Source organism: Sabethes cyaneus, chromosome 1 (assembly GCF_943734655.1).
Source record: "Sabethes cyaneus chromosome 1, idSabCyanKW18_F2, whole genome shotgun sequence".
NCBI lineage: Eukaryota > Metazoa > Arthropoda > Insecta > Diptera > Culicidae > Sabethes > Sabethes cyaneus.
In genome coordinates this window covers 111,929,456-111,948,292 of record NC_071353.1, presented here as the reverse complement: position 1 = coordinate 111,948,292, position 18,837 = coordinate 111,929,456, and the positions used below count along the sequence as shown (strand labels likewise).

Sequence of the window (18,837 nt, the reverse complement as noted above, 5' to 3'; positions counted from 1 at the left end):
CGTTTGACTTAACGATTGTTCCTGCTTCGAAGCTACATTGTACTAAAAACTCCTTAATGCGGCTCTTTCAAACCGAAGAGGAAAACAGGCCAGAGAAGCACCAACAATTAAACATTTAAGTGGATTAACTTCAATTTTCGATGCTTACGCGAACTCTCTCACGCTGCCTGCCTGTCTGCGCATACTGGCGGCAATGAGCGGGCAACGATCGTGTGCGCGGGCACGCTCGCTGCAAACGAAGAGGGTGGAGCTGAGCGAAATGGCAGACGATGCCTTGAGAGAGCGAGTGCGACGGGCAACGAATACAATTAGTTAAATAAAATTAAAAAGGAAGTGAATAATTAAGATTGATGATAGTTTTCCGATATTAAGGCGCAAATTGGTTTGAACGTGAAAGGCTTACACGTAAAGTGTCATCTGACAAATTGGATCAAGTCTCCTGGGGATTGCAACCTATAGGCCAAACGCAATATCGAGGTCCGTCCTGCAGTGATCACACCAACAACATCGCCTACTCACATTTCCATATTAAGAACGTTCGTACCAGGCGATCATAATCATACTGTGGTAGAATATTTTGCCTGTGCTGTTCTTGGTTTTGCATTCTATGCCTTTTTTGTGTGTGCCTGAAGGTGCCACCCTTTCGGCTCACGCGGCTGAGGCTGCTCATTAGTATTACTCGCTTCGTTTGTCGGCTCTTATGGGTTAATTTAACGAGCAGCCTATATATGCAGTTCTCATTCATAAACCAGCATGTTATGGCTGTGCCAGCAAAAAATCTCGCTCTCTCTCTCTCTCTCTCTCTCTCTCTCTCTCCTCCCAATGTTTCTTCTCTTAAGGAGCGATCGATTTTCGTGATTACGTTCCATGACAGAATATATCTTACCATGGGTAAATTGAAAATCAATGATCGTTATTGACACTTCTTGCCCGTCAGAAACAATGTTCCTTGCTGTTATCGGTAACAAACGATCAAGTGATCGGATCGATGAATTGCCCATTATTATTCTCCTTTATGCATCCGATCAGATAAGCGATTGTGCTTTCTTAACGCCAGAAGATTGCAACAATGTTGTACGGATCGTTTATCATTTTGAAATTTCCCCTCCAGGTGATCTTATCGCCTCGGTATTGCAGGTTTTTCTTCGCTGTCCGAAACAGACCGTCCGCTACGCAAGCATGGTGAAACATAAGCTGATCCGGACAGTAATCAAGCACTCGCTGATACTGATGCTGGTGATGATCGTCAGTCATGTGCGTTCACGCCAGGACCACTACTACAGCTACCAGGATCCATACGATGACGATCTTTCGCTGTGGATCAACGAGCAGCAGGTGAAGATCTTTAGCGGAGTAGCTATGAAGATTTACGCTATCGACAATGGACGCGTATCCCCGCATATTCGCGATCCGATGTTCAGCCAGTATCTACCGGTTATCCCTTCCGAAGTGAGCTGCGTTAACTTTACTTGGAAAGCCGGGACGAAAAAGTACCACTACAACTTCGATCGGCTTATGTCCGAGGACGAGTCCGTTTTGAAACCGCCGACCATATCGATCAAAACCAGTGGACGTGTACCGAAAAATGCAAAGGGTGAGTTTGTAATTCCTGTACAGAATTGATCAGGGTAGAAATAATAATCCACTTATGTTCCACATTTTAGAATTTAGTGTCACACTGCCCTGCTCTGGCAATGTGTCGGGCACCGCGGTTTTCAGTATTGGGCTTCTGATACAAAGTCGCAAGGGTAAACCGGTGCCCGGTACGCCACTCCGAATCAAGCTTCGTAAGGAATGTGCACATAGAGGTGTGTATGATAGAACTTCTTCTCTAGCATCTTCGCAAGGTAGTGTATGCCTTTTTATTTAATATTACTCACTCCCTATCTTCTCTCTGTCGCTATCGCTTTTCTACCTATACATACTTTCTCTCACTCTTTGTTACTGCCTCTCGTGTGGTAATTTCTCCTCTTTTGGTTTTGCGCGAGCGAAGATCCACTCTCCTATAGTGACAAACGTAACGTTATCTCGGCATCTCTTTTGTCCAATCTCACGTGCGCACGCCGATTGTTTTTCTGCTTTTTTCCGGCACATTTAAATCGAAATTCCAGCGCAATACGTTTGTTTATTCAACATGTTGGTTCTTCCTCGCACGATTCGTGCCTGCGTTTTCGGGTGCTCAATTATCGAAACGAGCCTGCGTCTTTTAATTAACCATCGTACGGTGTTCATAATCAATTACGACCGGTCGGAAATGTATTGCAAAGAAGAGCTAGCCGCTCTTCTTTGCTTCGGCGCGGTGTGATTGTTTATTTATTTATTTTTTTATTCGCTTGGCTGTAGAACCGCTTGAACGAATGGCCGCTTAGTTGAAAGCTAATATTTGTTTCATTTTCTTACAAAAAAGTAGATCGCTTGATACCACTTGTACCATCAGAGCATTTCTAAACGTCCAAATTTTTGCTTGCCAACCCAAAGATACGGTACGGTAAACTGCTTTTTTCGGCCAAACCCGGTGAAGAAATGCTGTGTCACGCCCCTTCAAAAAACAAGCCTTGAACGCATGGTAACTACATATGTGATAAATGCTAAAACTAAAAAAAAAAACAAACAAAACCAAAAAGGGTGGAAAATTATTCTCAAGTCTCTGTCATCACTGGCGTATCCCTCGATCCCTTTTTTCTCCCGCTCCCCACCCATTTTCACGGAACCTTTCAACGGAAACCATCGACCAACGGTGGTTTGCCGGCTATCCTGGTCCAAATCTTGAATCCATCACGATATTACTGACACGAATTGCAAACGCACGCACGCTCGCACGCACCCACCTAAAACTTTGAAGGACCTGATCCGGAATGTGATCGTAAATGCGCCAATAAGGGCGTCTGCAACGAAGACAAGATCTGCGTCTGTCCTGAGGGTTATATGGGCCAGTATTGTCAGACGGCGCTCTGCTATCCTCAGTGCATGAACGGAGGCAACTGCACAGCACCCGGCAACTGCTCATGTCCACCCGGTTACCAGGGACGACACTGCGAAGGAGGTAAGTGCTACAATTTGATTGTAGTTATCAACACTATTCTAACACCCATTTTTAACCAGGAATTTGTTCGGAAAAGTGTCTGAACGGAGGAAAATGCATCCAAAAGGATAAATGCGAATGCACCAAGGGTTACTACGGATTACGATGTGAATTCAGTAGGTACTCGTTGAATAAATTATTTTCCGATTTTAATTTTATTTTACATAATTTCAGCGAAATGTGTAATCCCCTGTCTGCACGAGGGCAAGTGCAAAGGAGTGAACAAGTGCCGCTGTAAACCAGGTCTCAGTGGGGACCACTGCCAGATTGGACGTCGCCAGCGATCGACCTGCAAGAGACCATGCAAACACGGGACATGCAAACCAGACCATAACTGTGCCTGCGATTCCGGATGGTTCGGGAAGCTTTGCAATAGAAGTAAAATGCGTTTCCTCGAAAAGGGTGAATCACACAATAATATTGAATATTTATTATTATTACAGGAGAGAAGAAACAGCGCCATAGTTCCAAACTGCCGAAAAGATAATAACGATAATTGTTTCCTAGAGAAATCGCAACGCCTGCTGTTTGTCCATAAACGCCCTGCATTTGCGTTTGACATTTTATTGGTTTCTTTCCTTATGCCTCTCCAGCCAACGCTCCAAGAGAGAATAAAGCCACATGTGTATTTTGTTGTGATAAATAAACGAAAATTTATAGTTTCTCGGTACTAAAACTAAACAAACTTAATGACATCTATTCACACTCGTTCAGCTATTTTTATCGCCGCTCGACAGCCGAACTTGATGACGCCGGTGAGTGCCTGATAGAATGGCGCCTGTTCGGCTCCTTCATCCATGCCGGTATCGTGATGTTCCTGTTCTTCATCTCGGCATCGGGTAATCACTTCCAGTAGATCCTGCTCTTTGAAACTGGGATCTTCCATCAATGTGCGCAGCTGATCGTTGTAGTGTTCAACGATGACGGACTCGACCGCTACCGTACAGGCCATCGCTGCCTTCTCTCCCAGAAGTGCACTGCCGGCTCCGAGAGCGAAGCCAGCAATGTTCCACAGTGGAAGTAGGGCAGTTGGCCTAGCACGATACTTGTTCATCAAGCGATCAAACTCTGCCTTGTGTACTTTCTCCTGTTCCCACATGTGTTGGATGGTATCGCCCATCTTCGTGTGACCTTCGGAGTAAACAAAGCAGTTTCATAAAAAGTTGAAGCTTTTGCAACAGTTACTTACACTTGCTACTTACAAGGCACTGATCGTTCGATAGGAACGGAGCCCTCCCCGCGTTGAGAAACGCGATTAACATACTGACATACAGCGCCTGTAAGTAGCAAGTAGCATTGGGCGATACTGTATCTGTATCGAAAAAATCGATACTTTTGGGCCGATACATCGATATTTTGGATCGATACTGAATGTCCCGATACCGGTCAGTATCGATGCTAAAACGCCGATATTTGTATCGATACCTTTATAGTAAAAGCTAGAGAAACTAAAATGCTTATCCTAATTAATAACCTTACTTATCCTAATGCGATGTCCGTTAGGATTTCATCTGCATAACAAACTCGGTCCATGGCTGTTCGCCTCCAATTTCTCGAATGTCCCACACTTTCCAGGACTTGCTCCATTAAATGGAGTCCATTTGGTCTAACCGTCGAGCACGCTGCGTACCTCTGCGCCTTGTACCAACCGAATTCGAGGCAAACATCATTTTTACGGGATTGTTTTCCGGCATACTCACAACATGTCCCACCCATTGTACCCTTCCAGCCTCAGCAATACTTCTGAATACTGGGTTCGCCGAAAAGCTGCGTCAACTTGTGATTCATGTTTTTCCTCCATACACCGTACTCACATACACCACCAAAGATGAGCACACAACGTCCAAAAGTGGCCATGGCCGCTGTAGCGCTTTCAAGTCTCTGTCGAGCATTGGTCACGTTTCGTGCCCGTAGACTATCGGTCTTATTTGCGCTTTGTACATGGTACATTTGGTACAAGGATGAAGCTTGCCAGATTTTATGGTCTTGTAGAATCCGTAGTAAGCACGACTTCCAGCAAGAATGGTGAGGTGCATTTCTCTGCTGCAGTTGTTATCCGACGTCATCAACGACCCGAAGTACACAAACTCGTTCACCACCTCGAACTTTTAGAAATTAAAATAAGAGGTGTACCTAATTAAAAGTACGGCGGCTAATTTTTTTCGATAGATAAACTAACTCTGCAAAAATAGATGCATTCCTAGTTCCAGTCTTAAATCAAATTTTAAGTAAAATTTCAATTTCAATTTGAAATACAATTTCAAGTCGGATTTCTTGGGCGATGTAAAAAAACAAATTCAATTTCAAGTCCAATTCGAAGTTCCATTTTTAATCCGCCCAAGCCACAATGTGAGTTTTATTGTACTCTTATGGTGGTCTTCAAGACCAATTTTGGTCTTAAATGCCATCATGAGAGTGTAATAAAACCCAAATTGTTACTTGGGCAATTTAACTCCAATTTCTGGCAAAGTTGTAAGCATACTTTCTAGTCAAATTTTACATCCAATTCAAGGTTAGTTTCAAGTAAAATTTTAAGTTCTCTATTGTGTCCTATTTCAAGTTCAATTTCATGTCTCATTTTCTCATGTCTTCAAGTCCTATTTCATGTGTAATTTCAAGTCCAATTTATATATTGTAGTCTGAATTGGTCCAAACTTAAGTTTAACTTCACGTCCAATTTTAAGTGTAATTTGAAGTCCAAATTCAAGTTTCACTTTTAGTTTAATTTTAAGTTCAATTTAAAGTCTTAATTCCAGTGCAAATTTAAGTTGAAATTGATGCAAACTGAAGTCCAATATCATTTGATCATCCCCAGGTAACCAATAAGCATTAAAATAAGCAGTAAATCAGTCGTTTATTAGCATCCCTGGCGTTTTCTACTGCAGGTTGTTGTTTATCAGCTTATTGACTGCATAACTGTTGTAAAGTGGCATCCACAATTCTATTTAAATTCTTCTTGTTGGTAACTAGCTGCAAATAAGCATTGTCAGCACTATAAGAGGGCTAGCAGTAAAGTAGCCGCATATTTTGCCAAAATAGCATTTAAGTAGCATTTAAGGCAACTTAAATGCTTATTGGCTTGCTTTTAAATTGCATTGGAAATGCTTATTGGTTACCTGGGTCAATATCCCGCATTTTGCACCTTACTGAACACCGCAGTCTAAAAGTGCGACTGGCACAAAAACTGCGACAATGCGAATGCTGTGAGTGAGAAAGAGAAAGAGTAACAACTACAATGTTGCTGTTTTGTTTTGTCATATACATTGGCATTAGAGAAAATAATCTGGATTAATCCAGGTACAGCTGCAAAGCACAATATCAATTTGAAATTCTATTTTAAGCATAATGCCATGCTTAATTCTAAGTTAAATTTCAGTTCCCATTTCAAGTTCAATATCAAGTTTAATTTCAGGTTCAATTTTAAGTAAAATTTCAAGTGCTCCGATTTTAAAATTAATTTCAAATGTGATCAATTAGACAACTCGCAAGTTGCTGAGAACTACGCGCACTTGCTGAGTGAAGCTTTGCTTTCTTCAATGGAGCTAGCTGTCTTGGCACTCGAAGATGGATGTCGTTGGATACGCTAGACTGTCAACCGCGTTGTTAAGTGAAGAAACCCTGAGTGCATGGAGTGACTTTTGACGGAGATGAACTGGAAGGGGTTGATGAATTCATAAATTAGGGATTTCTGGCAACCGCCGTTAATAATACGAGTAGGCAGATTCATCGACGCATTCTAGCTATATCTGGTCTACTTTTCCCTTCGTAAGCGATTTCGATCAAGGAGCATAAACCGTACGCAAAATATAAGTGCATTTGCCGTATTTGAACGCAAGGTGTTGGTAACTGGAAGCAGAGAGCGGTCCAGGCGTATAAACCACGAGCTGCAGGCACTACTTTGAAAGATTCCCATCGTACACCTGCCGGCTGGCATGTTGTACGAATGCACCATCGGCACCAGGTTGAAACTGACTTGCGAGTTCTTGATATAGCACAATCCACCCCGGCTCGTTACGACGTAGCATTTTTTTTCTTGGCTCTCTTGCTGATAGCGCCATCACTGGTCTGCAACGTGCATTCAACCAAATTTCAGCAATGTTTGATTTCATCTGTCTCAGCAAGTGTTACGTTCTACATTTATTTTAATGTTTCGATGTTTACTGTATTAGGTGTTAAGGGCCATTGGGGCATTGTTTCCTGTTAGTAAAGTTATGATAAAGTAATAAATGTTTTTCTGAAACTTGACAGATTTCTTGGCGGCTTTTGCATTGGTTTTCGGTGCAATTTCCATGATAGTTAAGATTAGCTAACTTCGCCATAGCGTTCATACTAGAAAGCATTTGGCTCCACAGCGCGCACGAGCACTAGGCACCTCGGTTAAATTAGATATACCCTCAGCCATTAAAAAAATAATTTACAATTCTCCTCCACCTCAATACAATCCGCATGTCGCACGGTTCATTTCTAAAAGGGGCAGTTTGGTCATCTCTGATCTGAAGTCTCCAAAACACTTGTAGAGCAAGGTGTTTAATTTGGTTATATGTACACTCAAAATAATCCACACGTCCTTTCCACGTGAAAAATCACGTAAATTTCTCTACAGGGATTTACCTGACTTTCAAATGATCGTTATTGGAAAAAATAATAACATCTATCTGATTTTCACGTTAACGCATTAGTATGCGTGCGAACTACCTGAAAATCACGTAAATAGTACAGGAAAAGCTGGGTGGAAAATATTCACATAACTTTTCAGGTAACTTCGACGTGAAATATATTTTGAGTGTATGGTTGTAGAGGTACATTCTCACGGTCATCATATTTGTCCAGCTTTGTATGGCTTGTACCTTCTGTAGCGTAAACAGAAGTGGAAGGGGGTTAAATTAGTTGGTTTGTCGAATCTAAATCTTAATCCGCATGTTTGGGCAGAAAATGTTCTGAATTTTTAGGTCGACCGATATGGTTACCTCGTTTAATATTTATAAGTTCCATTTCTAGCATTATTGTCTGTAAGGTTGCTGAGTGGTCGATTTCTGGCCGGCCCGGCCGGTTTTTCACTTGCAAAGCCGGTGACCGGTCAATCTGGCAAAAAGTTGGTTTACCGACTTAAGAAAACGGATTTGTATTTTTTGTTCGATTTTTAAAATTTATTTTTTATTTCCATCATTCCGCTAGATTTTCTAATAAATGTATTAGCAATCCTGAGCAATTCGTTGCAGTTTCCGGTCAAAAGAGTTTAAAACCGCAGGCCTAACCAGTCCGACATCAGCTATTATTTCGTTCCTAACGAGATTTCGTATGAGTAGGAAAGAGAATCAACAGCAGCAAAAGCACACGCATATAATTTTTTAAAAATTAAGCTTATTTAGCTTAATAAACTTAACCTTCCTAATGCATTAGAAAAAAGTTACATATTATGCATTAAGGGTCGAAAACGACCCAAGTTTTGAAATTGCTCTCATTCATCCATTTTCAATCCGAATTTCGTTTTCTTCACCTCGTTTGAAAGATATGGCCAAAAACTAGCACCCAAGGTATGTTGGGGAATATTTGTTGACTGATGGCCACTTCTGCGTCGGTTCCGGAACACCCACTACCAGGTCCCGGGGGACATTTTTATATTTTGAGATAATTCATTTTGCGGCACATCAAATCACATTGACTTGATAAAATAAGATTAATGGAAGTGCAATGGGAACATTTTGGACCCAAGCGGCCATTTCCTCATTGGTTCTGAAACATCCGGTACCCGGTTTTTGAGGACAATTTTGAATTTTAGGATGATTTATCTTGCCACACGTCAAATTACGTCAGCTTGATATCATTAGACTATTGAAAGTATAATAAAGACATTTTGAAAGCAAATGGCCTCATCAGCTTTGGTCCCGGAACATCCAGTACCCGGTTTTTGGGCCCATTTTTGTATTTTAGGATAACTCATCTTGCGACACATCAAATCACATCGGCTTGATTAAATAAGACTAATGGAAGTGAAATAAGGTCATTTAAAAGCCAAATGGCCACTTTACCACCGGTTCTGGAACATCCGGTACCTGGTTCCGCGGGACATTTTTGGATTTTGAAATAACTCATCGTGCGGCACATCGAATCACAACGCCTTGAACAAATAAGACAGTTACCGAACTGTTCCGAAACTTCGTGTGCACGGTTTATGAGAACATTTTTGGATAGGATAATTCATCATGCAGCACATCAAATCACATTGGCTTGATGAAATAACACTAATGGAAGCCAAAATTACCATTTCACCATCGGTTCCGGACTATCCGGTATCCGGGTTTTGGGGTCATTTTTGGATTACAGGGTAATCCATCTCCCCCGGTATAAATACCGGGTACCGGATTATATGCGACTGACGCCGCATTATACTTCCATTGTTGTTATTTTATCAACCCGATGTGATTTGAGGTGCCGCATGGTGAGTTATATCAAAAGCCAAAAATGTCCCCCGAAACTTGTACCGGATGACCCAGTACCGATGGTAAAGTGGCCATTTGGGTTCTAAATGACATTGTTATACTTCCATCAGTCTTATTTTATAAAGCCGATGTGATTTGATATGTCGCAAGATGAGTTATCCTAAAATACAAAAATGTCCCCAAAAACCGGGTACCGGGTGTTCCAGGACCGATGCTGATGTGGCCATTTGCCTTCAACATGTGTTTATTATACTTTCAATAGTCTTATGTTATCAATGTGATGAAATTTGACGTGCCGCAATAGAAATCATCCTAAAATTCAAAAATGGCCTCAAAAACCAGGTACCGGATGTTCCGTAACCGATGGGGAAGTGGCCATTCGGGTCCAAAATGTCCCCATTGTACTTCCACTAGTCTTATTTTATCAAGCCAATGTGATTTGATGTGCCGCAAAATGAATTATCTCAAAATATAAAAATATTCCCCGGGACCTGGTAGTGGGTGTTCCGGAACCGACGCAGAAGTGGCCATCAGTCAACAAATATTCCCCAACATACCTTGGGTGCTAGGTTTTGGCCATATCTTTCAAACGAGGTAAAGAAAACGAAATTCGGATTGAAAATGGATGAATGAGAGCAATTTCAAAACTTGGGTCGTTTTCGACCCTTAATGCATAATATGTAACTTTTTTTGCTGTGGCTCTTCTAGATGTCGCTGAAAGCTGAAACTCCCCCACAATGCTAATTTTCCAAAGTTAGGAAAAGTCAGAAAATTTCAAGTCTCTAGCTCGTACCGTTACTGAGTATCAAGCTTTGTAAGTATGCCGATGGGTCGAAAACGACCCCAATGCACTAGGAAGGTTAAACAAAAGTATGGTTTTCGTTGTGGTTGCGTGTACCCTGCCAGTGTATCGATACCGATATCGATACCACTGGTATCGATGCTTGCCGCCCGATATTTCAGTCGGATCGATACTTTAAAAAAATTTATATCGATATTCGAATATCGATACTTCTCGCAGTATCGCCCAATGCTAGTAGCAAGTTCCTGTACATTTTCGTCGTCCCGTCAGTAAAACGAGTTAAATTAAACTTCTCTTTCGGTAGTTTAACTATAATAGACGGAGGAAGAGGCACAATTTGTATCTAAAAATACCTCAACTCGCAAGTTATTTGCTTATTTAGATCACCGTGGCACTAATAGTATTAGAGCTTGTTGATTCTTTTCGGTGAACCCGCCAGTGTTGAAGTTTGAAATATGTCGCACGTTTAATAAGGAGGTTGTGGAGTCCCCTTTATATCCAGTTCACTGTGGTTTAAAGGATCACAGGTATCTTTGATCGACAGGGCCGGGGAGAAGTGGGTTCGAGACCGGTTATAATTTGCTCCGATCGTAGCTTGTTTCTACCCGCGGATTGCGCAGCTAAGGTGAGCGACGGTGCACAACTTCTTAAGCGTTGCTTCAATTACCGTTCCTTATCTCCACTCCACATCCTTATTTTCCACTATTTCCCCTTCACGCCTTGTCTCGTTCTGTTTGGATACCATCAGGGATGGTTCAATCACTTTCACTCAATTTTGATTCATTTGGCATTAAACATTTTATTTGAATAGTAGATTATTCAACCGTTACACAGCCCATATTCAATAACTAAGCGCTTGATAATCAATTGAAGACAGAATTAACAAAAGGGCGAGTATTGCAAGCGTAAACAAACCGAGTGAGGGTTGATTCTCCTATGCTGGTCCAGCAAAAAATAACTCTCACCCGTTTTGTTTACATTTGCGACATACGCCCTTTTGTTAATTCTATCTAGAATTATACAGCGAAAATGTTTGTTGGGCAGTAAATACCGTCTCAGCCGAGAAAAATTTGACAAAGTTATATATGAGACATTTGTAGAATAATATTCCATGTCTGGTCATAAGGAATACCAATCGATCGGCTGCAGTATGACTCATTACTAGTTGAAATTAAAATAGGTAAATGGTCACTACCAAGCAATTTAACCATAAGGATGCCAAGCATAATCATACGTCGCGCGGGAGACCTGCGGTACTGGTTTGGTTTTGGTGATATTATTCGGAATTCATATATTACGCGTGTTCCACTAAAAATCTGATCTCTAAAAATCACGATGGATTTCTTTATAAATTTGTTATGCTCGCTTAATAAGGTTTTTTTTCCCGTGTTGGGGACTTACCACCGCGACCATTATTTTGATCTATTGTGGTGTGTTCTCTTTTAATTTATGCCATGTCGTATCAGTGAGCTATCAAAGTTTGATGAGCCACCTCAACTACTGTCGGCATTTATCCCAATCAGGTGATGCATTTCGTATGAAATTTATCACCTGATTAGGAGCAGCATTCCAAATATCACAGGGCTGAGTCAGCCCCTTATCAAGATATCTACGTCGTTTATGATATAGTGCAACACAGTCGCACAACAAATGTTCGGAGCTTTCAATTTCATGATTACAAAAGCGACAGTTAGCTTCATTAAGTTTACCGATGAGTTTCAGGTGGTACTTACAAGGACAATGTCCTGTTATCAAACCGGTGTATGTGCTCAAGACGGATTTTGAAAGGTTTAATAGTTTTTGTGATTGAAGGGCATTTGGCTCTATAAAACGTTTCGATTGCCGGGCATTCGAGGTAATATTCCAGTTAGACTGTACCTTTAGTTTTTCCAAATTCCTAAGTTCCATTTTAAGGGCACATGAAGATAGTCCAAAAAAAGGTTCGGGTCCTATGAACTGCATGGCTGACCCCTTCTTTGCCAGTTGATCAGCAGTTTCATTCCCTTTGATTCGGCAGTGACCAGGGACCCAATAGAGGTTGACCATATTGCGACAGGAAAGTTTTTCCAACAGTTTTATGCATTCCCACACCAATTTGGAAGTGTGAGTTTTTGATTTTAAAGCATTCAATGCTGCTTGACTATCCGAGCAAATGCAGATATTTGCATTTTTCTAGTTTCTTTTTATGCAGATAGATACACACTCTAGTATTGCATAAATTTCTGCTTGAAATACAGTGGGATGTTTTCCCATTGAAATCGAAACGTTAATCCCTGGGCCTGTTATACCAGCACCTGCCATGTTATTTTGTCTTGATCCGTCTGTGTAGAACACCAGTGATCCTGAGCGAAAGTTAGGTTCTCTGACATTCCAATCAGAACGCGTAAAATCAAGAACACGAAATTTGCGATCGAAGTAGTTACGCTTAGGCATATGATCTTCGTTCATTAATATTAAGGGATTTATGGAAAACTCTTTGAGTGTCCAACGAGATCCCCATCGAAGAACCTCATGGATCGCTAGAGCCTCAAAGCACTTTTCATAGCATCTAATTGGATGAATTGATGTAGAGGAAGAAGATTGAGTAGAGCTTCTAAGGCTTTAGAGGGAGTGCTACTCATAGCTCCTGTTATGGAGATGGTAGCAAGCCTTTGTAACTTGTTCAACTTAATTTGAGCCGTTTTTTGTTTTGTTTTCGGCCACCAGATAAGCGATGCATAAGTGATTCTAGGTTTAACTATTGCTGAGTATATCCAGTAAATCATATTTGGTTTAAGACCCCATTTTTTACCGAAGGTTCTTTTACAGACCCAAAAAGCATTTATTGCTTTACTTGTTTGTTGTTCGATATGCGTGTTCCAACAAAGTTGTTTATCTAAGGTAACGCCCAAATACTTGACATCTGTAGATAGAGACAACTTTACGTCTCCTAGTTTTAAATCGGTGAAAGACACTTTGCGTCTTTTAGTAAATGGCACAATTGTTGTTTTCGTAGGATTTATGCTCAATCCCTCGCATTTGCACCATGATAATGTGAAGTTTAATGCGCTTTGCATTCTATCAGATATGATCAGTATCGTACTTTCCGCGGACAATGATAACAATATCATCCGCAAATCCGATTGTTTCAAATCCTTTATGCTTCAGTTTAACGAGAAGATCATCAACTACTAGAGACCACAAAAGAGGGGACAGGACACCCCCTTGAGGACAGCCTTTGACAGCTATTACTTTTACTTCTGTGTCTCCAAGATTAGCTGATATTTCCCTGTTTGATAGCATTTCCACAACCCAATCGATTATACTTACATTGAAGCCACGATTTCTCATGGCATTCTTCATGGATAGGAAAGATGCATTATCAAAAGCACCTTCAATATCAAGAAATGACGCTAAAAGAATTTCTTTGGTAGCGAAAGATTTTTCAATTTTTGTTACAAGAGTGTGAAGAGCTGTTATCGTTGATTTGCCTGCTTGATAAGCAAATTGCTCTTTGGTTAGTGGATTTTTAGGAAGTATTTCAGATTTAACGTACTCATCGATCAGTTTTTCCATTTGTTACGTTCGCGTCGCCACTGTTACGGTTCGCGTTCGGAGGTGACCGAAATGATGAATGTAGAACACGACCCGTACATTAAACAAATTAAAACTTAACTTTATTAAAATATAACGAGGTACAATTGTGCGAGTCTCATTTTCGCGGTAAAACGGAACAGGAACGTGAACGTCCTGTTGTCAGCACTGGCGAGCATCAACTGATGACAGCTGTCACTGTGACCAGAGAGCTTGGCCGTAACGAGGTTACGAATGTCGACGTCTCCGACAGTAACGATGTAGGGATGTCCACGTCTCCAACATCTCCCCTCTAATTCACCTGGTAAGGGTTAAACCGTTGCGAAGCCCTTCGTGCACGGGAAGAGCGGCGAGGAACCTGAACAGCTGATTCATTTTCGGTTGCAGACATGAAGTCGTATGACGAACTTGATGACGAAGATCATGTTGATAACGTTGGGACAACCGGTGGCTCAGCATGTGCTTTTGATGATTGCTAGCTTACTGTGTAGACTGTGCTGACGAATTGACACTAGCGGGAATGCTGGTATTCCAATCATCTAGCAGGATACTGAGCGGTAGATGCTTACGTTTCTTTGATACTGGTTTACTGTGTGTGTTACAATCTCGAATATGGTTTACGTGAGATCGTACCAGCTTGCGATCGTTTACCAAAACATTATACATTACATGACCAACACGTTCCAAAATTTTGCCTGATGGCCAGTGCCATTGATTTTTGATAAAAATTTTGGTGTACACATAACCACCTCTGCTGTACTGACGATTTACTCCAGTGTCACTTTTTCGATTATTAACGATGGACGAAGCTTTTCTAAACTGGTTCTGAATATGATTTCTGCTGGTGATTTTTTTTTCTGGGGTAGAACTGTTGAGTGCGCTGTGTTTGATTAACAATGTTGTTGCAATATTCACTGATCGGTTCTGTCCATAACGAGAACGCATCGAGCAAATCATTGCCAAGAAGATGAATTTGTTTCTTCACAACATAAAACTGTCCTTGCTGATGAATATTATTAATGCAGATATCACACTCAAATGTGAACAGGAACTGCAGAGGATCTCCTGTTGCTGTCGTTACTTTTTTCCTAGCAGTCGATGTTGGCGGTCTGCCTATTCTCTCCCACGTTTGTTTTGAAACAATACTGACGTCGGACCCTGTGTCCAACTGAAGCTGCACTTCCACACCGTTGAGCTGCGACTGTACGTATCGGCGCCTATTGTTTGCTGCATTCAATGACAGATTTACTGCTTTTGTCTCGTTCCTCTCTGGCTGCTGGCGTTTACGGTGTGTTGCTTTCCGATTTTGTTTTACACTAGAACAATAACCTTCACGGTGCCCGATGATACCGCACTCTTCGCATTCGTGACTTTTGTAGCTGCAATCTTTGACGAAGTGCATTGCGCCGCAATACCAATAAGGCGTAGCTGGTATGTTTTCGGCACTGCTGCCAGAATTTACTGAAGGTTTTGACGGACGATTTGAGAACTGCTTTTTTCGACCGATATACTGAACTGATGACGTCGGTGTCGAATCTATCATTGCCGTGTCCCGTTTTGAACACATCGACCGTTGGCAGTCTTCCAAAAAATGTTCCAGGATATTGTTGTTGTGCTCTGGACAGTAGTGGAACTCCTTCATGTTATTTGCCAGTGAATTGAGAATTATCTCAGGGTTTGATAGAACTTGGACATGTATGGACGACATAACGTTCCTGAAGAATTCCTGTTGCTGGTGCATTAGCTGCTGCTGTTGCTGTTGCATGAAGATCAGCTGCTGCTGCATCAATTGCTGGAAGAACTGGGCGAACGGTGCATCTGGAGATTGCTGTCCGGGTGGAATTGTACCATTCTGCTGCATCGTGGGATGCCTTTGACCTACTGTTGCTTGAAATAGGCCTTGCTGCTGACTAACTCCCGGTGGTTGCTGCTGCTGTTTGGGGTTATGTCCTGATGAACCCGCTTAATTGTCCACGTGGGTGAGGGAATTTTGACTGATGGGTAAATTCCTCGTTTCACTACTCGTCGTCACTGTTACGTTCGCGTCGCCACTGTTACGGTTCGCGTTCGGAGGTGACCGAAATGATGAATGTAGAACACGACCCGTACATTAAACAAATTAAAACTTAACTTTATTAAAATATAACGAGGTACAATTGTGCGAGTCTCATTTTCGCGGTAAAACGGAACAGGAACGTGAACGTCCTGTTGTCAGCACTGGCGAGCATCAACTGATGACAGCTGTCACTGTGACCAGAGAGCTTGGCCGTAACGAGGTTACGAATGTCGACGTCTCCGACAGTAACGATGTAGGGATGTCCACGTCTCCAACACCATTAATTTCAAGAAAATTGACGAGAGACTAATTGGTCTGAATGATTTGGGAGAGGACTTATCTTTTTTATTGGCTTTTGGTATAAATATTGCGCTGACTTAATAAGGTTGGTTTGATACTAACGATGATGCTCCACACTCTTAAATGATTCTACCTGTAAATTGGTCGGATTTAGTTAAAGCTAGGTTGAAACTACTCAAAATGCCCTTAAAGTGTACAAACTCAGATTTTGAGTAGTTTTTTAACCAAAAAATTGGTAGTAGGAACTTACAAGTGCGTTATTTGTCATAGAGAATAATTCAATTATCGGTAGCAAGTAGCCAAAATTGGTTGAAATTTTTACCCAAAGTTTGAGTTTGTACACTTTAAGGGCATTTTGAGTAGTTTCAACCTAGCTTTAACTAAATCTGACCTATTTACAGGTAGAATCATTTAAGAGTGCACATTATCTTGTTGAGTAAAAGCAATTTATATTACAATTAGGCTAAAACTCCAATCGACAATCCATACTTACCCAAGACGGCCATTTGTCCGCGATAGATTTGATTGGCCCCTAGCTCGCCAGCATGGTCAACCCGAATAATACGGTCTATCAGCTCCGGACAACGTTTCGTCACATCGCTGTTGTTTGCAAGCACTGCGCTCGTGTGAATGCTCCTTAACAGTGCGCCATTGAACTTGATCATGATTAACCTATTTCGGGGAAGACATAAAACGAGAATATTAAAATGAGATTAAAGCGATATATTTTGCTGATGACTGATCAGATCATTGATCACATTCTGCAAAAAGCAGGCGTATTTCTTCAAGTATTACCGAATTACTTTTCAGCGTTTTCACCGCTCTTTAAATTGGAAATATGAACTTAGAAAGATCAACAAATAACGCCTAACATCTCTAAGTCCGGACTGTCATTAACGGCAGGGCTCTCAGTTTTATAACTATTTCTCGACCAACATTTGAAAAGGGCCAATAAGCCAAACTAAGCAGAGCGATTATTTTGTTGTTTAGCACAAGGGCATGGTGTGTTGCTATCTCTTTCTCATGTAGGAGTGAAGAGAGCAACCTTCAAATGGTCCTCGGTAAAGGAGAATTCCCAGCAAATTTTTTGATACCTGTCAAAATTAACATTTTGATACCTATGCGTGGGACATCGAAAATGTATGAATTTGACAGCCACTTCACCCCGTAGGTTTAGCAAAGCCAAAGCCTAGGGGCTCAGGGGGCTGATATGACGTCACATTTTCGTTGCTCACATGAAAAAGGCGGCAAACGCAAATCAATTTCGCTGTATAGCGCAGCAATGTGCGAATACAGCGCACCACGTGCGACGTAGTTACGGCACACAGCACAAGAATAAAACCGAATGTCGCACATCGATTATTACGGTTTTCAACTGCAACAACAATAAATATGCATAAATATCCGGAGTGATTCGCGATTGGGGGTAAACTAGCAACACAGACAATCAGGCATAACACTCGTTATCCATTCGTCGTACCGATTAAACCGTCATTTCAAATTTGTTCGTAGTTGGGAATGTCTCCCATGTTGCTATTTGATATTTGGGAATGTCGATCATAGATGGTGCTAGTGTTCAGGCTAAATGTGAGGTACGATAATTTTGGTTGATTTTTCTTCCAAGAGTTATGTCTGTGCTAGCAAATTGTAAACAAATCTTTTTATTACACCATCAGCCTTAAAAAGACTGATAATATCCATGGCAAGAATCCTATCTTCTGTTTTAATCGTTAGAATTATTTAAAACAAGTTTTTAGTGATGTGCGATAGAAGTGTTTAATCAAAACAAAAATTTGCAGTTTAGCCCCTTCATTGTTATGAAGTAACAGGCTTATTTGCAAACCGTTTTGTAAACAGGCGATAGTAAAGAGCGAAACTGGGTTGTTTTCAAAACACAGGCCATTGTAAACAGGCGAAACTAAATAAAAAATCAAAACAAGGCGAAACAGGGCTGGGCGAATCTCATTGTCAACATGCTTTGAGGCTCATTCCAAGGGGTTAAACTATAAAACTTAGATTTTGAGTTTGAATGCACAAATTTTATGCAGTATTGTTGTGAAATTATTGCTCTTTGCATTGAAAGTTGGATTTTGAACACACTTGTTCAGTCACACATTTTGTAGGTGAGAAAAGTTGCCAAAATTTCGTGGGAAAACCCATGAATCTTGGTTGATTCCTATTTGAATTCTAATGCTTACGTACAATTGTTATCGACGCTACGAATAATATAAAAATAGTTTCTAAATACATAATTCCACGCATAATTCATAACTTTAACAAATATGCAGCATATATGAAATAAATGAAAAATTAAATACTTTTTGCTTTTCCACCAACTGGTACTGGCGCCACTGCTAAATCAAATGTCAGCTCAGATGGGAGAGTTGTAATGATGGGAAATGCCGATCAAAATCCATAACGATTATTGATAAAGTTTTCTTATCGTTAATAATTAATAACGATATTATAACAGTATAGGCAAAAATACGTAAGAAAGAGAACAAAAATGTTAAAATAATAACAAGCCAAGAAGAACAGTTTTGAAGGTTGCACTTAATAACTGTGGAGTCCAATTGAGTGTGAA

General features: G+C 41.0%; 2 protein-coding genes across 2 annotated transcripts; one reads left to right on the top strand and one right to left on the bottom strand.

Moving 5' to 3' along the window:
• The first annotated feature begins 1,179 nt into the window (after positions 1–1,179).
• On the top strand, positions 1,180–3,743 carry LOC128733479 (protein shifted). Its single transcript, XM_053827092.1, has 6 exons — positions 1,180–1,594; positions 1,665–1,847; positions 2,843–3,043; positions 3,103–3,198; positions 3,257–3,460; positions 3,526–3,743. The coding sequence occupies exons 1-6, from the start codon at positions 1,180–1,182 to the stop codon at positions 3,567–3,569; spliced, it is 1,143 nt and encodes a 380-aa protein (XP_053683067.1). The 3' UTR covers positions 3,570–3,743.
• On the bottom strand, positions 3,717–17,117 carry LOC128733487 (5-demethoxyubiquinone hydroxylase, mitochondrial). Its single transcript, XM_053827105.1, has 3 exons — positions 17,049–17,117; positions 16,747–16,925; positions 3,717–4,213 (listed from the first exon to the last, which is right to left on the bottom strand). The coding sequence occupies exons 2-3, from the start codon at positions 16,916–16,918 to the stop codon at positions 3,783–3,785; spliced, it is 603 nt and encodes a 200-aa protein (XP_053683080.1). The 5' UTR covers positions 16,919–16,925; positions 17,049–17,117; the 3' UTR covers positions 3,717–3,782.
• Positions 17,118–18,837: the final 1,720 nt, after the last annotated feature.

What these genes read in the sequence shown, in the direction of transcription:
- LOC128733487 (XM_053827105.1), bottom strand. Translation starts at nt 16,918, where the DNA reads ATGATCAAGTTCAATGGCGCACTGTTAAGGAGCATTCACACGAGCGCA. An exon ending in CGGACAAATGGCCGTCTTGG is followed by an intron (nt 4,214 to 16,746) that starts GTAAGTATGGAT and finishes TTTACTCCGAAG; the next exon opens with GTCACACGAAGATGGGCGAT.
- LOC128733479 (XM_053827092.1), top strand. Translation starts at nt 1,180, where the DNA reads ATGGTGAAACATAAGCTGATCCGGACAGTAATCAAGCACTCGCTGATA. An exon ending in TTCTCTAGCATCTTCGCAAG is followed by an intron (nt 1,848 to 2,842) that starts GTAGTGTATGCC and finishes AAAACTTTGAAG; the next exon opens with GACCTGATCCGGAATGTGAT. An exon ending in GGGACGACACTGCGAAGGAG is followed by an intron (nt 3,044 to 3,102) that starts GTAAGTGCTACA and finishes ATTTTTAACCAG; the next exon opens with GAATTTGTTCGGAAAAGTGT.